The sequence below is a fragment of the Eleutherodactylus coqui genome, chromosome 2 (assembly GCF_035609145.1).
Source record: "Eleutherodactylus coqui strain aEleCoq1 chromosome 2, aEleCoq1.hap1, whole genome shotgun sequence".
NCBI classification, from domain to species: Eukaryota; Metazoa; Chordata; class Amphibia; order Anura; family Eleutherodactylidae; genus Eleutherodactylus; species Eleutherodactylus coqui.
Window position 1 is genome coordinate 327,641,593 of NC_089838.1, and position 18,799 is coordinate 327,660,391.

At 46.8% G+C, this 18,799-nt stretch overlaps 1 protein-coding gene across 1 annotated transcript in view; it reads left to right on the forward strand.

The window, feature by feature from the left end:
* Positions 1-1,472: 1,472 nt before the first annotated feature.
* The window catches only part of LOC136613016 (uncharacterized), a 45,043-nt gene continuing 27,716 nt past the window's right edge, over positions 1,473-18,799 (forward strand). The window contains exons 1-2 of the mRNA XM_066593813.1: positions 1,473-1,501; positions 13,790-14,149. Coding sequence (XP_066449910.1) covers positions 13,966-14,149 — 184 coding nt within the window. The 5' untranslated portion in view covers positions 1,473-1,501; positions 13,790-13,965. The remainder of the gene's footprint in view (positions 1,502-13,789; positions 14,150-18,799) is intronic.

The window sequence follows — 18,799 nt, forward strand, 5'->3', positions numbered from 1 at the left end:
GCCAATGGGGGGACACTATTACTACTGAGGCCAATGGGGGGACACTATTACTACTGAGGCCACTGTGGGGGACACTATTACTAGGGATGATATAGGGGACACTATTACTACTAGGGACAATATAGGGGACACTATTACTACTGAGGCCAATGGGGGGACACTATTACTACTGAGGCCAATGGGGGGACACTATTACTACTGAGGCCACTGTGGGGGACACTATTACTAGGGATGATATAGGGGACACTATTACTACTGAAGACACTGTCGGGGACACTATTACTACTGAGACCAATATAGGAGACACTATACTACTGAGGTCACTGTGGGGGACACTATTATTACTAGGTACGATATAGGGGATACTATTACTACTGGGGCCACTATTGGTATTGGTCCCACTGTGGGGGACACTATTACTATTGAGGCCACTCTGGGGGACACTATTACTATTGAGGCCACTGCGGGGGATCACTGTTACTACTGAGGCAACTGTGGGGGTCACTGTTACTACTGAGGCCGCTGTGCACATGGCAGTGTACCTCAAGCTGACTTACGGTATGTTTAGGCGTGGCAGAAATGCTGCAGAAATGTCCACAACAGAAATTTCCGCTGCAAATTCTGCAGAATTTCGGCATCTAAAAAATTGCATCCTGTACTACTGTTACTCGTGCGGATTTTGACTGAAAATCAGCAGCGTACCCGCAGTTCATTTCATACTATGTGGCGCTCCTCCTCACCTCCTCCATAGGCTTCATGCTGTCAGCACTCCCCGAATTTCAGTTTCCAGTGCTGCTGGTCAGATGAGACCACTACAGGTTGCTGGGAACCTTAAGCCGGGGAGCGCTGACAGTGGAAAGCCTTCGGAGGATGTGAGAGGGAGCCGCATAGTATGAAATCAGCTATAGGTACGTAGCTGAATTTCTGTCAAAATCCCCACTAATGGTACAGATTTCGACTGTTTTTTGGATACAGAAATGTTGCAGAATTTGCTCCCTGCCCTTTTTGAAACGGCCCTGTACATTTTTTAACGATAGAGGTAAAATAATACATTATGATAAGCCCCGCCCATAACCACACACCTATTACCGCTTTAACCCTGGGAAAGTCTGGTCACCTTACTTTGTTTCCTCTTCTACAGGTCAGCTATCAGTAGAACAGACGGATGTGGTTCCGGCCATTATTGGAGAAGATATCACTATTCCGTGTGTTGTGCGCTATAGAGATCCCTCTCTAATAGCAGAAGTCACCTGGTCTGTGGGCAATAGTGATCTCTGTGCTGACAAGACTGAAAGAAGAGAGACGTGGATAGACAGTAATAAGTCACAGATTAGAGGACGATGGTCGGTGGTGGGTTTTCCTGTTGATCTCTCATTAAGAATAACAGCAGTGACAGCCGAGGACAACAAGAAATACTGCTGCCGAGTAAGATGGAAACTAAGGGATAAAGACCAACAGTTCCTGGTACGACCCATACGTGGCACAGAGGTCGTAGTTGTAGGTAAGATGGCTCGTTTTAGGTAATAGTGATGGAATGAATTTGTCCAACATCGTAAAGAGAGGTTATTCATTCTGTAAGTGAAAACTGTACGACATGCGATGGCCTCGGGCCGTGAGCTGTCTGGGCGTCCCATCAACTACATGGGACACCAATCCAATCACAGCGCTTACTAGCACAGTGCTGACGGCGGGGGAATTCAAAACTGAGCAGGGAGATGACAGCAGGGAGAAGTATCAAGCAGCTTGCCGCGCCACCAGGGAGAGCATTGCAGTGGGGACACAGACGCCGGCTGGGAGGGGAGTATTCCGTTTTCTTAATTTTTACCTAGTATGTACTGGAGTATAGCTAGGCTTATACTCGACTCAATAAATTTCACCAGTTTTTGTGGTAAAACTTATTGACTCTGCTTATACTCGGGTCGGCTTATACTCAAGTATATACGGTATTGTATAAATACTAGATCAGGTATGCACTGAATGCAACAGCTAAGAAATATACAATTTACCACTACACTACAGAGTATGCAGAAAAATAAGCAAAAACCCAAGAATACACTGAACCAGGATCGGGAAGTCAATCAAATTATCAGTGAGGTTGAAACAACAAATACTACAAAATCTCTTATATCTATGATCAAATAACATCAGTTATAGCTCTGGTCTATAGAACAGCATCCTAAATACTCGGTACATCCATCTGCAATACGTCTAAGGTCTATAAGGTAGTATTAAGTGCTCTTGCACTTGCTATACCATTTATTACCCTGCTGCTAGTTATCGCCAGTCCTCAGACCCCCCGCCCCCCCACTAGTGATGCTCCCAGAGCCATTACTTCACTATTACTCAGCAGTATGGATGGTCTACCTCAGGCTTCTACCAGTACACAGGAATCCCTTTAACTCTAAATTATAGTCAGGTGTTTGATACATGAGAATACCAAAATGTAACAAAATACAAAACATACAAACATATACTGTATATTGGTTAGTTAATAACAAAATTAATTAATCTTGAATTGCATTAGTTGGTAAGCTAGCCCTAATATTCAGAAAATGTAATCTAGACAATCGGTAACTCGCATTAACTGATCTCTCATCTGTAGTATGATTGGGTAAATAACATTATCCAGTAGGCCTGTTCCATTAACATTACATGAGGCTTACTATTGTTCTCAGCCAATTATCTGCAGCTCCCCTGGATAGTGCGCACTCAGAGCCCACCATGTATGACAGACTATTATATGGTAACACGAAATCTAGCATGACTACTACTGTGTGATCCGGGGCTCCAGACAACTAGTCATCTACAAGGCAGAGCATAGCTCTGGCCCGATAGTATACAATATGTGAGATAAAATGGTAGAACATTCTATGAGGTAGCCCATTGTAATCCCCATAGGGGATGTGATTTGGAAACAGAGGCGCTACATTATTAGTGATAGTAGGCCAGAGAATAATTAGCATTTTCTCGTCCATTCACACGGGCGTATCACATAGGTCGGCAGAAATCCTCGAAATGACTTCTAATACTTAAATAGAGCCAGCTGTCTTCTTTTCCGAGCACCGGACGCAGGTAGTCTCCCCCCCCCCCCCCCTCTCCCTCTTGTTCAGCTCTCATAGGAGTGCATAGGAGCCTCCAGCATTTTCCATCAAAAGATAGGTCAAGACCTATCTTATGACGCAGCATGAAGAATCAGCAACTGAAATCGCCATTTTGATGGAGCGATTTCTTTCACCCTGTGAATGAATGCACTGGCATCCAATGCTTCATATGGTCGCGGTTTTCGGCAGACATTCTATCACAGCTAAATAGCCGCAGAAAATAGCTCATGTGAATGAGTCCCAAAGCTGAGGCCAACGTGTAATATACAAGCAAAATCATCATTAAAGATAATTCAGCCTCAAAAAATGACATGATTTAATTAGCAGTGCCGGTCTTCGTTTGGATGGCACCCTGTGTGGAATGCTTTTGGCATCCCCAACATAAAAAATATATATTGAACTGATAGGCGGTCTGCTGGTGTTCTCCATGTGCAGAAAGCAGCAGGATAGCAGCATTCCCATACCAGAGCAGCTCAGAACATAAATACAGCACCAGAACCAATATCCGTACATAAATACAGTACCAGAACCAAGCTCAGTAGATACATTCAGCCACAGAACAGCTCAGAACATAAATACAGAACCACAACCAATATCCGTACATAAATACAGTCCCAGAGACAACCTCAGTGCATGATTACAGCAACAGGACCAAGCTCATAAATACAGCACAAGCCAACCTCAGTACATAGATGCAATACCAGGATGAACTCACAGAGGTGTTAGGGTTGTGGTGATTGAGCCTGCCCTGCAGTTTATCAGGTGGGGTGTATTTGGCTTCCATTTCTGTGAGTCCATATCAGAATGAAGCTCATACCAAACATCTAGTAACAGAACTCAACAATTGTGTTGTGTTGAAACTAGAGATGAGCGAGCGTACTCGGAAAAGCACTAGTCGCTCGAGTAATTTGCTTCATCCGAGTACCGCTGTGCTCGTCCCTGAAGATTCGGGTGCCGGCACGGAGCGGGGAGCTGCAGGGGAGAGCGGGGAGGAACGGAGGTAAGATCTTTCTCTCCCTCTCTCCTGCCCGCTCTCCCCCGCTGCGACTCACCTGTCAGCCGCAGCGGCCCCGAATCTTCAGAGACGGCAGACAGATCGTCTCTTCTATGCTTCAGATCACTCTATAGGTGTATCTTAGATTGTTTGCTTATGTAGTTTCGTCTTAGTGTGTATGTGGTAATCCATCTGGAGGGGGTCGTCTGAGAAGATATGGCACAAACCCTCTCATATATCCGTTATCAGTCCTTCCACACCAGGGCCTTCCACGGGCTCCATCTCTGAATGAATTCGTCATGTTTTCCTTTTCCCCAACTCGCTAGTTCTTCTATGTTGCAGATCAAGTCCACTTTTTCCCTCCACTGATTCAGTGATGGGGGAAGTTCCTTTAGCCACAATAGGGGGATCAGGGCCTTTGCTTCATCAATGGCTAGGGCGATTAGTTTGTTCCTCAGAGGATGGAAGGCTGCAGAGGGTCTCCAGAGAAAGATCAGATCGGCACTAAGTTTTAGGTCTGGAGATATGCCTTTTAGCATTTTTTCTACTCCCTTCCAGAATGGGATGATAAGGGGGCATTCCCACCATATGTGGAGATATGAGCCCACTCCCTGGTTACACCTCCAACACTTGTCTTGGGTGGTTAGTTTATAGGCGGCCAACCATTGGGGGGTTTTATACCACCGTACCAAGAGCTTATAATGGCATTCTTGCATTAATACACATGGGGAGAGGCCAAATGCCGTGTTTAAAATGAGTTTTACTTCTGCTGGGGAAAGTAATATATTCAGTTCCTTTTCCCATGATGTTAAGAATGCAGTCTTGGTAGCTGTGACTGGGGAGATGAACTTCCTCCTTAAGTTAGAAATTTTTCTTGGTACGGTGGACCCCTCGTCCAGGATCTTTTCGAAGGGGGTTTTGGGTCTTGTAGATTTGTAAGAGTTCAAGAATTTCCCTATAGAGCTGGTTATGTGGGCTGTCTGTAAGTAGGAGAATTTATGGTTGGGAAGTAGGTTCTGGAGGATCTCCTCAGGTTTTTTGTGGGCTTGGAGTTGTATCTCCTCCACCTTCTTTGCGGAGAAGTTTTTCCAAAGGCTCTCCGTTGCAGGGTCTGGGGGAACTCCTATTAACTTATGTAGGGCTCTCAGTGGGGAGAGCGGGGAGGGTGTGGGGGGCTAGGGATTCTCTAAGGTCGTCCCAGGCCTCGCAGGGGCCCCTAAGGAGGGGGTTAAAGTTTGTCGTTTTATATTTGGGTTTTGTGGGGTACCATAAGTCCTCCATTAAAGATGGGCCGTGTGATTTTTCTGCAAGGTTAAATAGCAAACAATCTTTCGTAGGGTGTGTCAGCTCCATCCAGTAGCTTAACTGGGTTGCCTTTTGGTACTCCCTTATACAGGGTAAGAATTCCTCCTTCTGATCGTCGCCTTACCATCAGGCTATATGCCAATCGCGGTCTCCTCTGTCTCCAAATATAGCTGGAGAAAGCTCTCCTTATGCTTTCAAAAAAGGTTCTAGACAGAGAGATCGGGATCATGCGTATTTTATACAATATTATTGGTAAGACATATGCTTTTATTATGTTTTTTCTGCCGAACCACGACAGAAAGGGAAGGTCGAAGGTGGATAACTTGTTTTTTATGTGTGTTATGAGGGGCTTAAAGTTATAGGAGTAGAGGTCCTCGGTTTTTTTGGTCAATTTAATACCAAGATAATCGATTGCAGAGTTTGACCATGTGAAGGGAGAGCGAGATTTTAAATTGCAAAAGGTTAATTCTGGTACTGAAATATTTAGGATGGTGGACTTTGAGAAGTTGATTTTAAAGTTTGATATTTTCCCGAAATCTTTTAGTTGCGTGATCAAATTGGGCAGACTTTTTTCTGGTTCTGTGATAACTATAGCTATATTGTCTGCGAATGCTGCGGACGAGAGGGTGTTTTGGCCGTACTTTAGGCCGTGTATATGTGGGTCTTGTCTAATACTCTGTAGGAGAGGCTCAAGTGTTAAGATGAAGAGAGCGGGGGATAATGGGCAACCTTGTCGAGTCCCGTTATGTATATCCACTGGGGCTGATAATATTTCATTGGTCTTTATTCTGGCGTATGGATTGGAATATAGGGAGAATATGGCTCTGACGAAGGGTTCAGGGAGGCCGAACTTTTCCAGCACCGCTGCCATGTATGGCCAACTGACCCTATCGAACGCTTTTTCAGCGTCAGTGCTAGCGATGACCATTGGGATACTCTGGGTCCGTGCATATCTTATTGTGTGTAGCAGGCGGTAGCAATTGTCGCAGCCTTCCCTTCCCTTCACAAAGCCTGCTTGCTCGCTATTAATTAGCGAGGGTATGTAGTTTTCCAGGCGTTTAGATAGCAGTTTGGCCCATAATTTCAAATCTAAATTAATTAGAGATATCGGCCTGTAGCTGCTACACTCTTTGCCTTCTTAATATATTAACGAAATCTGAGCTTCTAGTGCCTGTTTAGGTAGGGGTTCCCCCTGTAGTAGTGCGTTAAATAGACTTGTTAACTGTGGGATTAGAATTGATTTAAAAGCTTTAAAGTAAGTCAAGGTGAGGCCGTCTGGACCGGGGCTTTTTCCCTGTGCTCAGGAATCTATTGTCTCTTCGATTTCCTTTTGGGTTATTGGGGTCAGAAGGGACTGAGCGTCCTCTATTCCCATTTTGGGTAAGTGTACTAAATCTAGAAATGCCTTAATTTGTTCTTTAGTTTGCTGTGGGTCTGTGTTGGGGTTTTGTCCCTGTAAGTCGTAGAGTGACGAGTAAAATTGGTGGAACTCCCCGGCAATTGCCTTTGATGAGGACACCACTTCCCCTGTTTGGGTCTTTATGGAATTTATGTGATTTCTGCTGCGTTTTTTTTTTTATTAGGGCTGTCACAAATTTACTCCCTTTGTTTCCATGTGCGTAAAGGGTATGTTTTAAGTAGAGGTATTTCTTATTAAATCTTGACTCAAGGGAATTTCGTAGCTCTCGTCGCAGATCCGTCAATTTTTCTAAGTTATCTTTATTTTGGGTGCTTTTAGCAACTTGTTCAAGGGCCGCTATTTGTGTGAGTTTCTCGTCTATGTCTTTTTGTTGCTGCTTTTTGGTTCTTGACCCTAAGTCGATTAGGCGGCCTCTTATAACCGCTTTGTGGGCTTCCCACACTATCGGGGTACTTGTTTCGCCGTTATTGTTAAGCTGGAAGTATTCTTGGAGCAATTCTGCTATCAGCAATTGGTTTTCTGGTGTGTCTAATAGTGAATCGTTAAGGCGCCATCTCCATTCTTTCGGGCCTTCTTGGAAAGATTGGATATTGATATGTAGGGGTGCGTGATCCGAAATCGTCATGGGGTCAATATTGGCACTCTTTAGGGAGGGCAGGAGCCTGGAGGAGACACAGAGGTAGTCCAACCTCTGGTAAGAGGAATGCACTGTGGAATAGTAGGTGAAATCTTTAGAGGCTGGGTAAAGATGTCGCCAGGTATCTATTACATTTAATTTTTGGAGGTGTCTGCTCAGTGCCCTCAGTTTCCTCTACGAGACCTGGGACCTACCTCTCGAGGAGCCTAGTAATGGGTTGAGGGTCAGGTTCCAGTCACCCCCCACAATAACCTGGCCTAAGGCGAAGCTGCCAAGCGCCTCCAGTTGCTTAATTAGCCAAGATACCTGATCTGCATTGGGAGCGTACACATTTGCCAGTGTTACTTTGGTGTTATTAACCGATCCCCTGAGGAACAGGACCCTACCCTCACCATCTGTATATTGTGCCTCGCATTTAAAGACCAGCGATTTGTGGAATAGAATGGATACCCCTTTTGAAGCCGAAGTAGGGTGTGTGTTGTGGAAGGCTTGAGAAAAGTGTTTGCCTGGTAAAGCCAGACACCTATCGCCTTTAAAATGTGTCTCTTGTAAAAATAATATTTTCGTGCCATACCTTCTCAGCAGGAGGGAGAGGTTGTGTCTCTTAAGTGGGGTGTTCAAACCTCGTATGTTGAATGTAGTGATCCGAATGTCTGCCATTGGAGTTTTCTGGTGTCAGAAAGGAGAGTTCTTTCTCCTCAACTGAGGCGGCTAGATATAAAGATAAACAAACAAACAAGTTTATTCTATGCCTTTAAGGACACCTTGTATGGGGTCACACCAGAGAGTCTGTAGATATAGAGATCCGCAGGTGTTGGGAAGGCTCAGGGAAATTGGGAGAGGTGGGGAGAGATACACAAGGGTAAGAAGATTATTAGGTAGGGAACGAAGTTAGTCAAAAGCCTGTATTAGTCCTCAGGTATCCACCAATCTGGCTATCCGATAGTTGGGATAATCCCGCTCGGTGGGTCACTCTGAGTAAAGAATAGGGAGGGGGTGTAACAAAAATATCAATATCAATATCAACAGGATATTAGTTAGAAATAAAACGTATCAAAGTATCAAAGTGGGCCTGATCGGTGCAGGCGCTAACGGAACCGACTAAATAATGTGAAGGTCAAGGTCCTTCAGAATTGTAAAAGGAAAGTAAGTAGCGATGATGCTACGACAACAGTAATCAGCGGATTCTCAGGGAGAAGCCTGGATTTCCCAAACCACGCTTGGCTTTAGCTTCATGTTCCGCTTCTATTTAGGTCTTCTTTACTCTTCTTCTTTTTGCTTTTAGGGGATTTGGCGGGTCCCACAAGTTGCCAGGTGTTTGATGTCTGTAGCTGCGAGAACGAGGGTGGCTCTGGGAGTGGCATCCAATTTGGTATTTCTATTGGATCAAGTCCCAGGTGATGCCAACAGTCCTTTAGGTCCTCTGGCGTGCGGATGTTGTGCCTTCATTCTTTATAGGTGAACCCTATGCCAAAAGGAAAGAGCCATGCGTATCGTATTTCCTTTGAACGAAGGGCGTCTGTTAGTGGGCGGAGTAGGCGGCGTTTTGAAAGGGTAGAGGGAGCGAGATACTGGAAGATTTTTATTGTTATGTTACCATACTGCAGGTTCTGGCAGTTTCTCGCAGCGTTAAGAACCGCCACTGCATCTTGAAAGGAGAGAAATTTGCAAATAATGTCTCTTGGTGGTTCAGAGTGTGCTGGAGGTGGACGAAGGGCTCTATGAATACGCTCAATTATCATTGCGTCGGCTTTCTCTGCACCTAGGAGTGAGGTAAAGAGCTCTTTCGCAATTTTAGGAAGGGCCTCTGACGCCCAGGACTCAGGTAGGTTTTTTATCCTGATGTTTTCGAGGTCCTCTTGTGCGAGCAGCATTTTGTTTAAATAGGCATGATGTTCATTCAGCGTCTGGGCCATCTCTAGGGAGTGTGAGGTGATAGAGGAGGTAGCGGTCTCCAAGTCCTCCACTCTCTTTCCCGTGCTTTTAACTTCCTCTTTTATCTCCATTAGTTCTGCAAGCACTGGGCGCATAGTTTTGGCTAATAGATCCTTCATGAATCCTTTTGAGATTCTATTGCTCTCCTCCCCTTCTGAGTAAGAGTCATCTTCCCGCTCCTCTACAGCTGTAGTAGTAGTCGAGTCTTGGCTCGGTGTCACTCTGCCGGCCGCGTGGGGGGAGCGAGATGCCCTCTCTTTTAAATACCTTTGCATGTCTGCTTGGTTTCTGGCCGGTCGAGGGGTGCCGAGGTGTTCTCTGCCCTTTTCCTTCGTTGTTTTCACCATCCTCTGCATCTATTTGCTGTTACTGTCGGTCTGGTTAGGCGCCACTGCACGGAGGTTCAGTTCTCGGCCTCCATGTCCCTCAGCGGTCAAGCCTGACCTTTAGAAAATGAAATTTTGTAGTTGGAGTGAACTTTAATCACAAGTTCTTTGACAAAGAAAAATTATGTTTGCAGTAGATCTGAGAGGTTTAGTTCCATAAAAAATTTTTGTGTGATGCTCTCAAGAGGTTTCTTGTCTTAATGGGCATCAGGCAATAACCTGTGGGGAGCGAAACCCAGTCGTGTCGGGTGGTTTAGGCAGGCTTGTTACTGTTCAGCAGGCAGCTATTGCCTTCAGGGCAAAGAAGAGAAAGAAAAAAAAAAAAATTGTGTTTTTTATGGAGCTGGGCGAACCAGCTCCGGAAAAATTAGGGCAATGCCCCTGTATACAGTTCAACCTGTCTGACTGTCAGGCTGTTTCAGCAGGTTGTTATATATGCTCTTCCTGTGCTGTACCTCTGCAATTCCCTTCTGTCTGTCTCGGGGCCTGGGGGGGGGGAGGGGGGAGTAGATGAATGGCAGTGGGCTCAGGCGTGGAGGGAGCTCTATAAAGCTGTTCAGGTAGGTGAGAGGTGAGGGGATCTCCTGTTCCTGCGGCTCTTAATGGGTTGCCCACTTTGTGAGAGGGTTTTCTGGGGGCTCCGTTACTCACTGTTCTGTTGCTGGTCTCTCAAGCCCCTCTGCACCGGATGCTGCAGTGCCCGACCGCAGGGCCGCCTCTGCTGGCTCCGTACACTCTGTCCTGCTAGCTCCGTGATTTTCACTGTTGGCTCTCCCCTCTCCCAGTGCCCAGATGTCGGGGGCTCCCTGGGGTAAGTCCGCTCTGTTTTTCCGTTCCTTAGGCGCGTTCCCGCGCGCCACCTCTGGTCCTCTTCCGGAAATTTAGGCCGCGGCTCCACGCTGATATTAGGCCCCGATTCCTCCGCTCCTCCGATTTCTTCAGGACACCACTCCAAACGGTCCCTGCACTGCAGCTTGGATTGTATTAGCTGGTGTGGAGTGAAACTGCCCGTTTAGGGGTAATAATAGAGGCTGTAAAGCTTCTATGGCTCGGGAGCCCAGTTTCCGTGCGTCTTCACACTGTGCAGGTTAGGCCACGCCCCCCATGCAGGTTTTTGATGTGTTTTTTTTAATTGTGTGTAAAGTGTGCAATCCTATACAGCAGATCCCCAGGTTATAATACCAGCATGCTCCATATCACTATATATAGGGGATGTATAACTTCTACCAGCTGTACATATATAATTATATACAGGAGATACCCAGGTTATTCCAGCATGCTCCATATCACTATATAGAGGAAAATGTATAACTTATACCAGCTGTACATATATAATTATATACAGCAGATACCCAGGTTATACCAGCATGCTCCATATCACTATATACAGGGAGATGTATAACTTATATCAGCTGTACATATATAATTATATACGGATAATACCCAGGTTATATCAGCATGCTCCATATCACTATATACAGGAGATGTATAACTTATATCAGCTGTACATATATAATTATATACAGGAGATGTATAACTAATACCAGGTGTACATATATAATTATATACAGGAGATACCCAGGTTATACCAGCATGCTTCACATCACTATATACAGGAGATGTATAACTTATACCAGCTGTACATATATAATTATATACGGATAATACCCAGGTTATACCAGCATGCTTCACATCCCTATATACAGGAGATGTATAACTTATACCAGCTGTACATATATAATTATATACAGCAGATACCCAGGTTATACCAGCATGCTCCATATCACTATATACAGGAGAGGTATAACTTATACCAGCTGTACATATATAATTATATACAGCAGATACCCAGGTTATACCAGCAGACTCCATATCACTATATACAGGAGATGTATAACTTATACCAGCTGTACATATATAATTATATACAGCTGATACCCAGGTTATACCAGCATGCTCCATACCACTATATACAGGAGTTGTATAACTTCTACCAGCTGTACATATATAGTAATATACAGTAGATGCCCAGGGTATACCAGCATGCTCCACATCACCATATACATGGTCAATATTACTATATACAGGTAGATGCATATACCTCCTGTATACAGGGATATTGACCATGCTATTGTAAGGCCGGGTTAACATCTGTGTCTAAACCCTCCATCACAGATCCAGCTCAAAATACTGGAGGATAAGCGCTGCATTCAGCTCTTTTACTTCCCTCCAAAAGCCGGGCAGATGGGCAGAAAGCAGACAAACCCCATTATAGACATTGGAGTCTGTCCGGCGCTGTTCGATTCCATCCAGAGATGGAGGTGTTTAGCAGTGAGGATTGCCCTTACCTGCTCCTCAATAAATGGAGCAGTAAAAGCGGAATCCCCAACGTAGATCCTGGGTATCTACTGTGTATAATTATATATGTACAGCTCCTATATGTTATACATATCCCTGTATATAGTGATACGGAACATGCTGGTATAACCTAGGTATCTCCTGTATATAATTATAAATGTACAGTTGGCATAAGTTATACATTTACTTGTATATAAAGATACCCAGGTTATACCAGCATGGTTGAAATCACTACATACAGGAGATGTATAACTTATACCAGTAGTACATATATAATTACAGAAGATACCCAGGTTATACCAGCAGGGTCCATATCACTATATACAGAAGATATACATCCTGTATATAGTGATATTGACAATGCTGGTTTAACCTGGATATCTCCTGTATATAATTATGTATGTACAGATGGGATAACTTATAGGAGCTATACATACATGATTACATGTGGTAAATACCTTGTTGCAAGGTCCTCTGACTCAGCTCTCCTCCTCTGATCCCCGACACTGTCAGTGCACCGCCAGCTGGACCAATCACAAGGCAGGCAGTACGACCCTGCTCAGTACTTAGTTGGGGCACCTTTGGCAGTGATTCCAGCCTCCGGTGTTTTGAGGGATGATGCCAAAAGGTTTGCACACCTGGATTTGCGGATTTTCTACCATCCTCTCAACTTGGCTTCATCACACCGGATAATCTTGTTTCTCGCAGTCTGAGGGTCCTTTAGATGCTTTTTGGTAACTCCAGGCAGCTTTCATGTCTTTTACTGAGGAGGCTTCTTTCTGACCACCCTTCAACCCCAGATTGGTGGAGGCTGCAGTGATAGTTGACCTTCTGGAAGTTTCTCCCATCTACACACAGGATCTTTGAAGCTCAGCCGAAGTGATTGTGTTTTTGGTCACCTCTCTTACCTAGGCCCTTCTCCCTTGATTACTTCATTTGGTAGATGGGTCAGCTCTCAGAAGAGTCCTGGTTGTTCCAAACTTCTTCCATTTAAGAATTTTGGCGACTGCTGGGCTCTTCTGAACTTTCAGTGCAGCAAAAAAAATTTTGTAACCTTCTCCAGATCTGTGCCTCCACACAATCCTGTCTCTGAGCTCTACATGCAGTTATGCTGGGGTTATTATTACTACTACAGCCATAAAGGGGGTCACTATTACTACTGGGGCCATTAACAAGGTCACTGTTACTTTTGAGGGCCACTAACAGGGGTCACTATTACTCTTGGGACCACTAATGGGGTCATTACTGGGACCATTAAGGGGGTAACTTACTACTAGGGTGACTACTGGCAGAACTATTACTCTATCCCTCTTTCAAGTCTCAATAGGTCAAATATTTGTTGCTGTGTTGGCTATCTTGTGTGTTGGTGCTTTTAATGCCTTAAAATGAGTGTTTTTTCGCAGAGGGTGGCGCCATTTTACACTTTGCCTCAGCCAGCGGAAAGGCTTGGGGCACCCCGGGTAACATTGTACATCATTCACACATATAATGTCCTGTTTGCAGCTCCCCATTACTCCGTGGTCTCTGGCGGAGGGGATGCTATGCTATCACTGTTAGGGTTCTTTTACGTGGGAAATTTTTAAAAATAAAACATGATTTCTTTTTTACAGGAAACAATATCATGTACCTTTCCCTTTAAATTTCTTATATTAGATGCATCACAGAAGCCAAAGTTTGAAGTTGTACAACCAGCGACAATCTCATGTAACCAAAGTGACTCCGCTACCCTCAGCTGCTCCTACACACCCCGGTCAGACCCCCTGTGGACTGTAGTGTTCTGGAGAGTCGGCAGCCCAAATGGTTCTTATGCCTATCACCCATTACAAGAGATGGTCGCCCCCAGCTACAGAGGAAGGACGGAGCTGAGAGGAACGGCCGACCTCCATATAAAGGGGGTTGGTGTTACAGATAACACAACATATTACTGCTTTGTGATGCTCAAGTTCTGTGTAGGCAAATTAAAAAACATTTCTACCATTCAATATGGGAACGGAACCAACCTACAGGTGACAGGTGAGTCTAAGCAGACTGATCGTATGTGGTTTTCTAAGAATAAAGTTCTGTCGGGTTTGAATTGTTACTTGGTTTTGGTTAGTAATAATGTATGAGCCGCAGAAGAAGCCAGCAGATTCCTTTTAATCTGCCACCAATTTGTAGGCTGGGTGTTTTAGACTTGGTTCTGCTCCTTCAAGCTCAGTAGGTGTGACGTAAGGTAGTCACATCTGTGGGTGATTAGCTGGGTATTTACCTGGGCTGATACCGAGCTAAGGTGCTGTGTGTTCTCAGTTGCTTCCTGTTAGTCTTGACAATGAGACTGCCTGGACAGCTCCATTCCTGCTTGGTCTACCCAGTGTCCTGCTTCAGCATCTAAAGCTAAGTCCTGCGTTCTTTTTTTACTTTTCCTATTTGCATTTGTCTGTTTATTCTTCTGTTGGTTTCATCCTGGTCCACGTAGGGTTACTAAGGGCCCGGGAACGAGTGCAGGTCCGCATCTATCGACGCGATCAGTCTGCCGTGCTAGGCAGGGCCCTCTCCCCCGTTGTCACGTAGTTAGGGAAAGACTTCCCATTCTTATGCTGGTTGTTGCACTTTGTGCACTTGGAAGCATATCTTCAGGTTACAGATGCAGCATGTCCTTCGTGGATGTAACAGTGGGGAAATACTCTAAATGTATATGGGAACCTGTGTTGTTTACACTGAATGGTCATTTTATAAGAGACCACCATCTAGTAGCAGGTTGGACCTTGTGACAAGCCATAAGTTGTGGTTAAAGATGGAAGGTACATTTCCCCTTTGTTTCTCTCCTATGTGGAGCAACAAGGAGAGCATCACATGCTGCTAATTATAAAAGTAAGTCAGTGGGTGTATATATGAGACCAGTTGCTGCTCTGCCCGTGGGGCACAGAAGCCTGGTCTGTGTGAGCTTATACTGAGGACTGGAAGTATACGTGCTCAAGACTGTTTTATTAGATAGTGCCGGACAGGAAAGGTTTTTGTCTTCTGTTTATTTTGTTTGCAACCGTACACCATACAACGGCCCGTGTGTCAGCTAAAACGTATTTCTGGCTGCTGACTGTGTTGTGATAGAAGACGTGTCCTTTAACCCGCAGCAAAGGCGACCCCCATCTAACTCTGCCACAATTGGTCTTTTGGATGAGGGCAAACGCGTTAAAGTCTGTCACCTAATTTTAGTGATTTGAGCAGATTAGTCACATGTGTGCAGTTATTATGTGTCCATAGATACCTACATCAGTCTATAATGGGTTACCATTCCTGAGACCCTTCTCCTCAATTGTGTTGCGCACCATTTGCAAATTAACCTTGGACCGTCCGCTGTGCGGTCCAACACTGTCTGCAGTCCGGATGCTTGATACTATTGAGGAGGGATATCTCAGGAATGGTTACCTACTGGAAACTGCTGAAGGTATCTATGGAGTGTGCGTTGCATAACCGCTGTGATCCTCCAAGTGCAGGCCAATAATTGCATAATTTTTTACACCACTCTGTGCGTCCCATCAACTTCAGGCACAGCGTATGGCCACAGCCGCTGATAGAGGGAAAGACATATACACGCTATCTAGGCTGTTGGTTTTTTCAAAAAAGTCTGGGAAAAAAAATCCTCCTTAGGGCTACTTGTGACCGTGTGCAGTTTACTGTGTGGCTGCTGGGAGTTGTAGTGGCTCACTATTAGCCACCTAGGCCTTTTTGCAGCCTAGCGTATAATTTTTTGCGGACTGCAGTGTGCGTTACATAACCGCTGTGATCCTCCAAGTGCAGGCCAATAATTGCATAATTATTCAGACCGCTCTGTGTCTGCTCTATTCGTAATACACCATGCTGAGGGGTAGGGGTAGGCCTAGAGGACGTGGCCGTGGACGCGGGCGAGGACGCGGAGGTCCAAGTGAGGGTGTGGGCACAGGCCGAGTTCCTGGTCCAGGTGAACCACAGCCGGTTGCTGTGGGATTAGGAGAGAGGCAAATCTCTGGGGTCTCCAGCTTCAGATCACAATTTTTGGGTCCAGTGGTAGACCTTTATTACGAAATGAGCAGTGTGAGCAGGTCCTGTCGTGGATAGCAGAAAATGCATCCAGCAATGTATCGACCACCCAGTCTTCTATGCCGTCCACTGCTGCAACTCTGAATCCTCTCGCTGCTGCTCCTCCTTCCTCCCAGCCTCCTCACTCATGAAAATGACACATTCTGATGAGCAGACAGACTCCCCGGAAATGTTCTCAGGCCCCTGCCTTGATTGGGAAGAAAATGGTTCCTCTCCCACCTGAGGAGTTTGTCGTGACCGATGCCCAACCTTTGGAAAGTTCCCGGGGTCCGGGTGATGAGGCTGGGGACTTCCGGCAACTGTCTCAAGAGCTTTCAGTGGGTAAGGAGGTCGATGATGATGAGACACAGTTGTCTATCTGTGAGGTAGTAGAAAGGGCAGTAAGTCTGAGGGAGGAGCGCACAGAGGATTCGGAGGAAGAGCCGCTGGACGATGAGGTGACTGACCCCACCTGGTTCGCTAAGCCAACTGAGGAGAGGTCTTCAGAGGGGGAGGCAAGTGCAGCAGCAGGACAGGTTGGAAGAGGCAGTGGGGTGGGCAGGGGTAGAGGCAGGACCAGAGCGAAGACTCCCCCAACTGTTTCCCAAAGCACACCCTCGCGCCAAGCCACCTTGCAGAGGCCAAGGTCTTCAAAGGTGTGAATGTTTCTCAGTGAGAGCGCAGACGACCGATGAACAGTGGTGTGCAACCTGTGTCGCGCCAAGATCAGCCGGGGAGCCACCAGTACCAGCCTCACCACCACCAGCATGCGCAGGCATATGATGGCCAAGCACCCCACAAGGTGGGACAAAGGCCATTCAGCGCCTCTGGGTCGCACCACTGCCTCTCCCTCTGTGCCCCAACCTGCCACTCAGATCCAACCCCCCTCTCAGGACACAGGCAGGAGCACCTCTCGGCCTGCACCCACACCCTCCGCTGTCCTCCGCCACATCCAGCAATGTCTCTCAGCGCAGCGTCCAGCTGTTGCTAGCGCAAGCGTTGGAGCGCAAGCGCAAATACGCCGCCACGCACCCGCACACTCAAGCATTAAACGTGCACATTGCCAAATTGATCAGCCTGGAGATGCTGCCATACAGGCTTGTGGAAATGGAGGCTTTCAAAAACATGATGGCGGCGGCGGTCCCACGCTACTCAGTCCCAAGTCACCACTATTTTTCCCGGTGTGCCGTCCCAGCCCTACACCAGCACGTCTCCCGCAACATCAATCGTGCCCTCACCAACACGGTTACTGGGAAGGTCCACTTAACCACGGACACGTGGACAAGTACTGGCACGGCACACTGGGTGAATTTGGTGGAGGCTGGGACCGAGTCAGAGCCTTGGACCGCACACGTCCTACCCACACTGAGAATAGCGGGTCCTTCCTCGGTTCTGGTATCTGCAGCGGTCTATGCCACCTCCTCTAAACCCTCCCCCTCCTCCTCCTCCTATGCAAACTCTACCTCTCAATTAAGAAATGTGAGTAGCACGTCGCCAGCAGTCGGTGTGGCGCGGCGCGGCAGCACAGCGGTGGGCAAGCGTCAGCAGGCCGTGCTGAAACTACTCAGCCTAGGTGACAAGAGGCACACGGCCCCCGAGCTGTTGCAGGGTCTGACTGATCAGACCGACCTCTGGCTTTCGCCGCTGAGCCTGCAACCGGGCATGGTCGTGTGTGGCAACGGCCATAACCTGGTGGCGGCTCTGCAGTTGGGCAGCCTCACACACGTGCCATGCCTGGCCCACGTCTTCAATCTGGTGGTTCAGCGGTTTCTAAAAAACTACCTGCACTTGTCAGACCTGCTCGGCAAGGTGCGCCGCGTCTGCGCACATTTCTGCAAGTCCACCACGGACGCGGCCACCTTGCGGACTCTGCAACATCGGTTTAATCTGCCAGAGCACCGGCTGCTGTGCGACGTGCCCACACGGTGAAATTCTACGCTCCACATGTTGGCCAGGCTGTATGAGCAGCGTAGAGCAATAGTGGAATACCAACTCCAACATGGGCGGCGTAGTGGGAGTCAGCCTCCCCAATTCTTTACCGAAGAGTGGGCCTGGATGACAGACATCTGCCAAGTCCTCGGAAACTTTGAGGAGTCTACCCAGATGGTGAGTGGCGATGCTGCAATCATTAGCGTCACCATTCCTCTGCTATGCCTGCTGAGAAGTTCGCTGCAAAGCATAAAAGCTGACGCTTTGTGGTCAGAACAGGAGACGGGGGAAGACAGTATGTCGCTTGATAGTCAGAGCACCCTCATGTCTATATCTCAGTGCGTTTTGGAGGAGGAGGAGGGGGAAGAGACAGCTGGGCCCACTGCAGATGGTACCCATGCTACTTGCCTCCCATCTGTTCAGCGTGTATGGCCTGTGGACGAGGAGGAGGAGGATCCTGAAAGTGATCTTTCTAGTGAGGACAGCCATGTGTTGCGTACTGGTAACCTGGCACACATGGCTGACTTCATGTTAGGATGCCTTCCTCGTGACCCTCACGTTACACGCATTCTGGCCACTACGGATTACTTGGTGTACACCCTTCTCGACCCCCCGGTACAAGGAGAACATTTCCACTCTCATTCCCGAAGAGGAAAGGGATTCGAGAGTGATGCAATACCACAGGGCCCAAGGTGGACA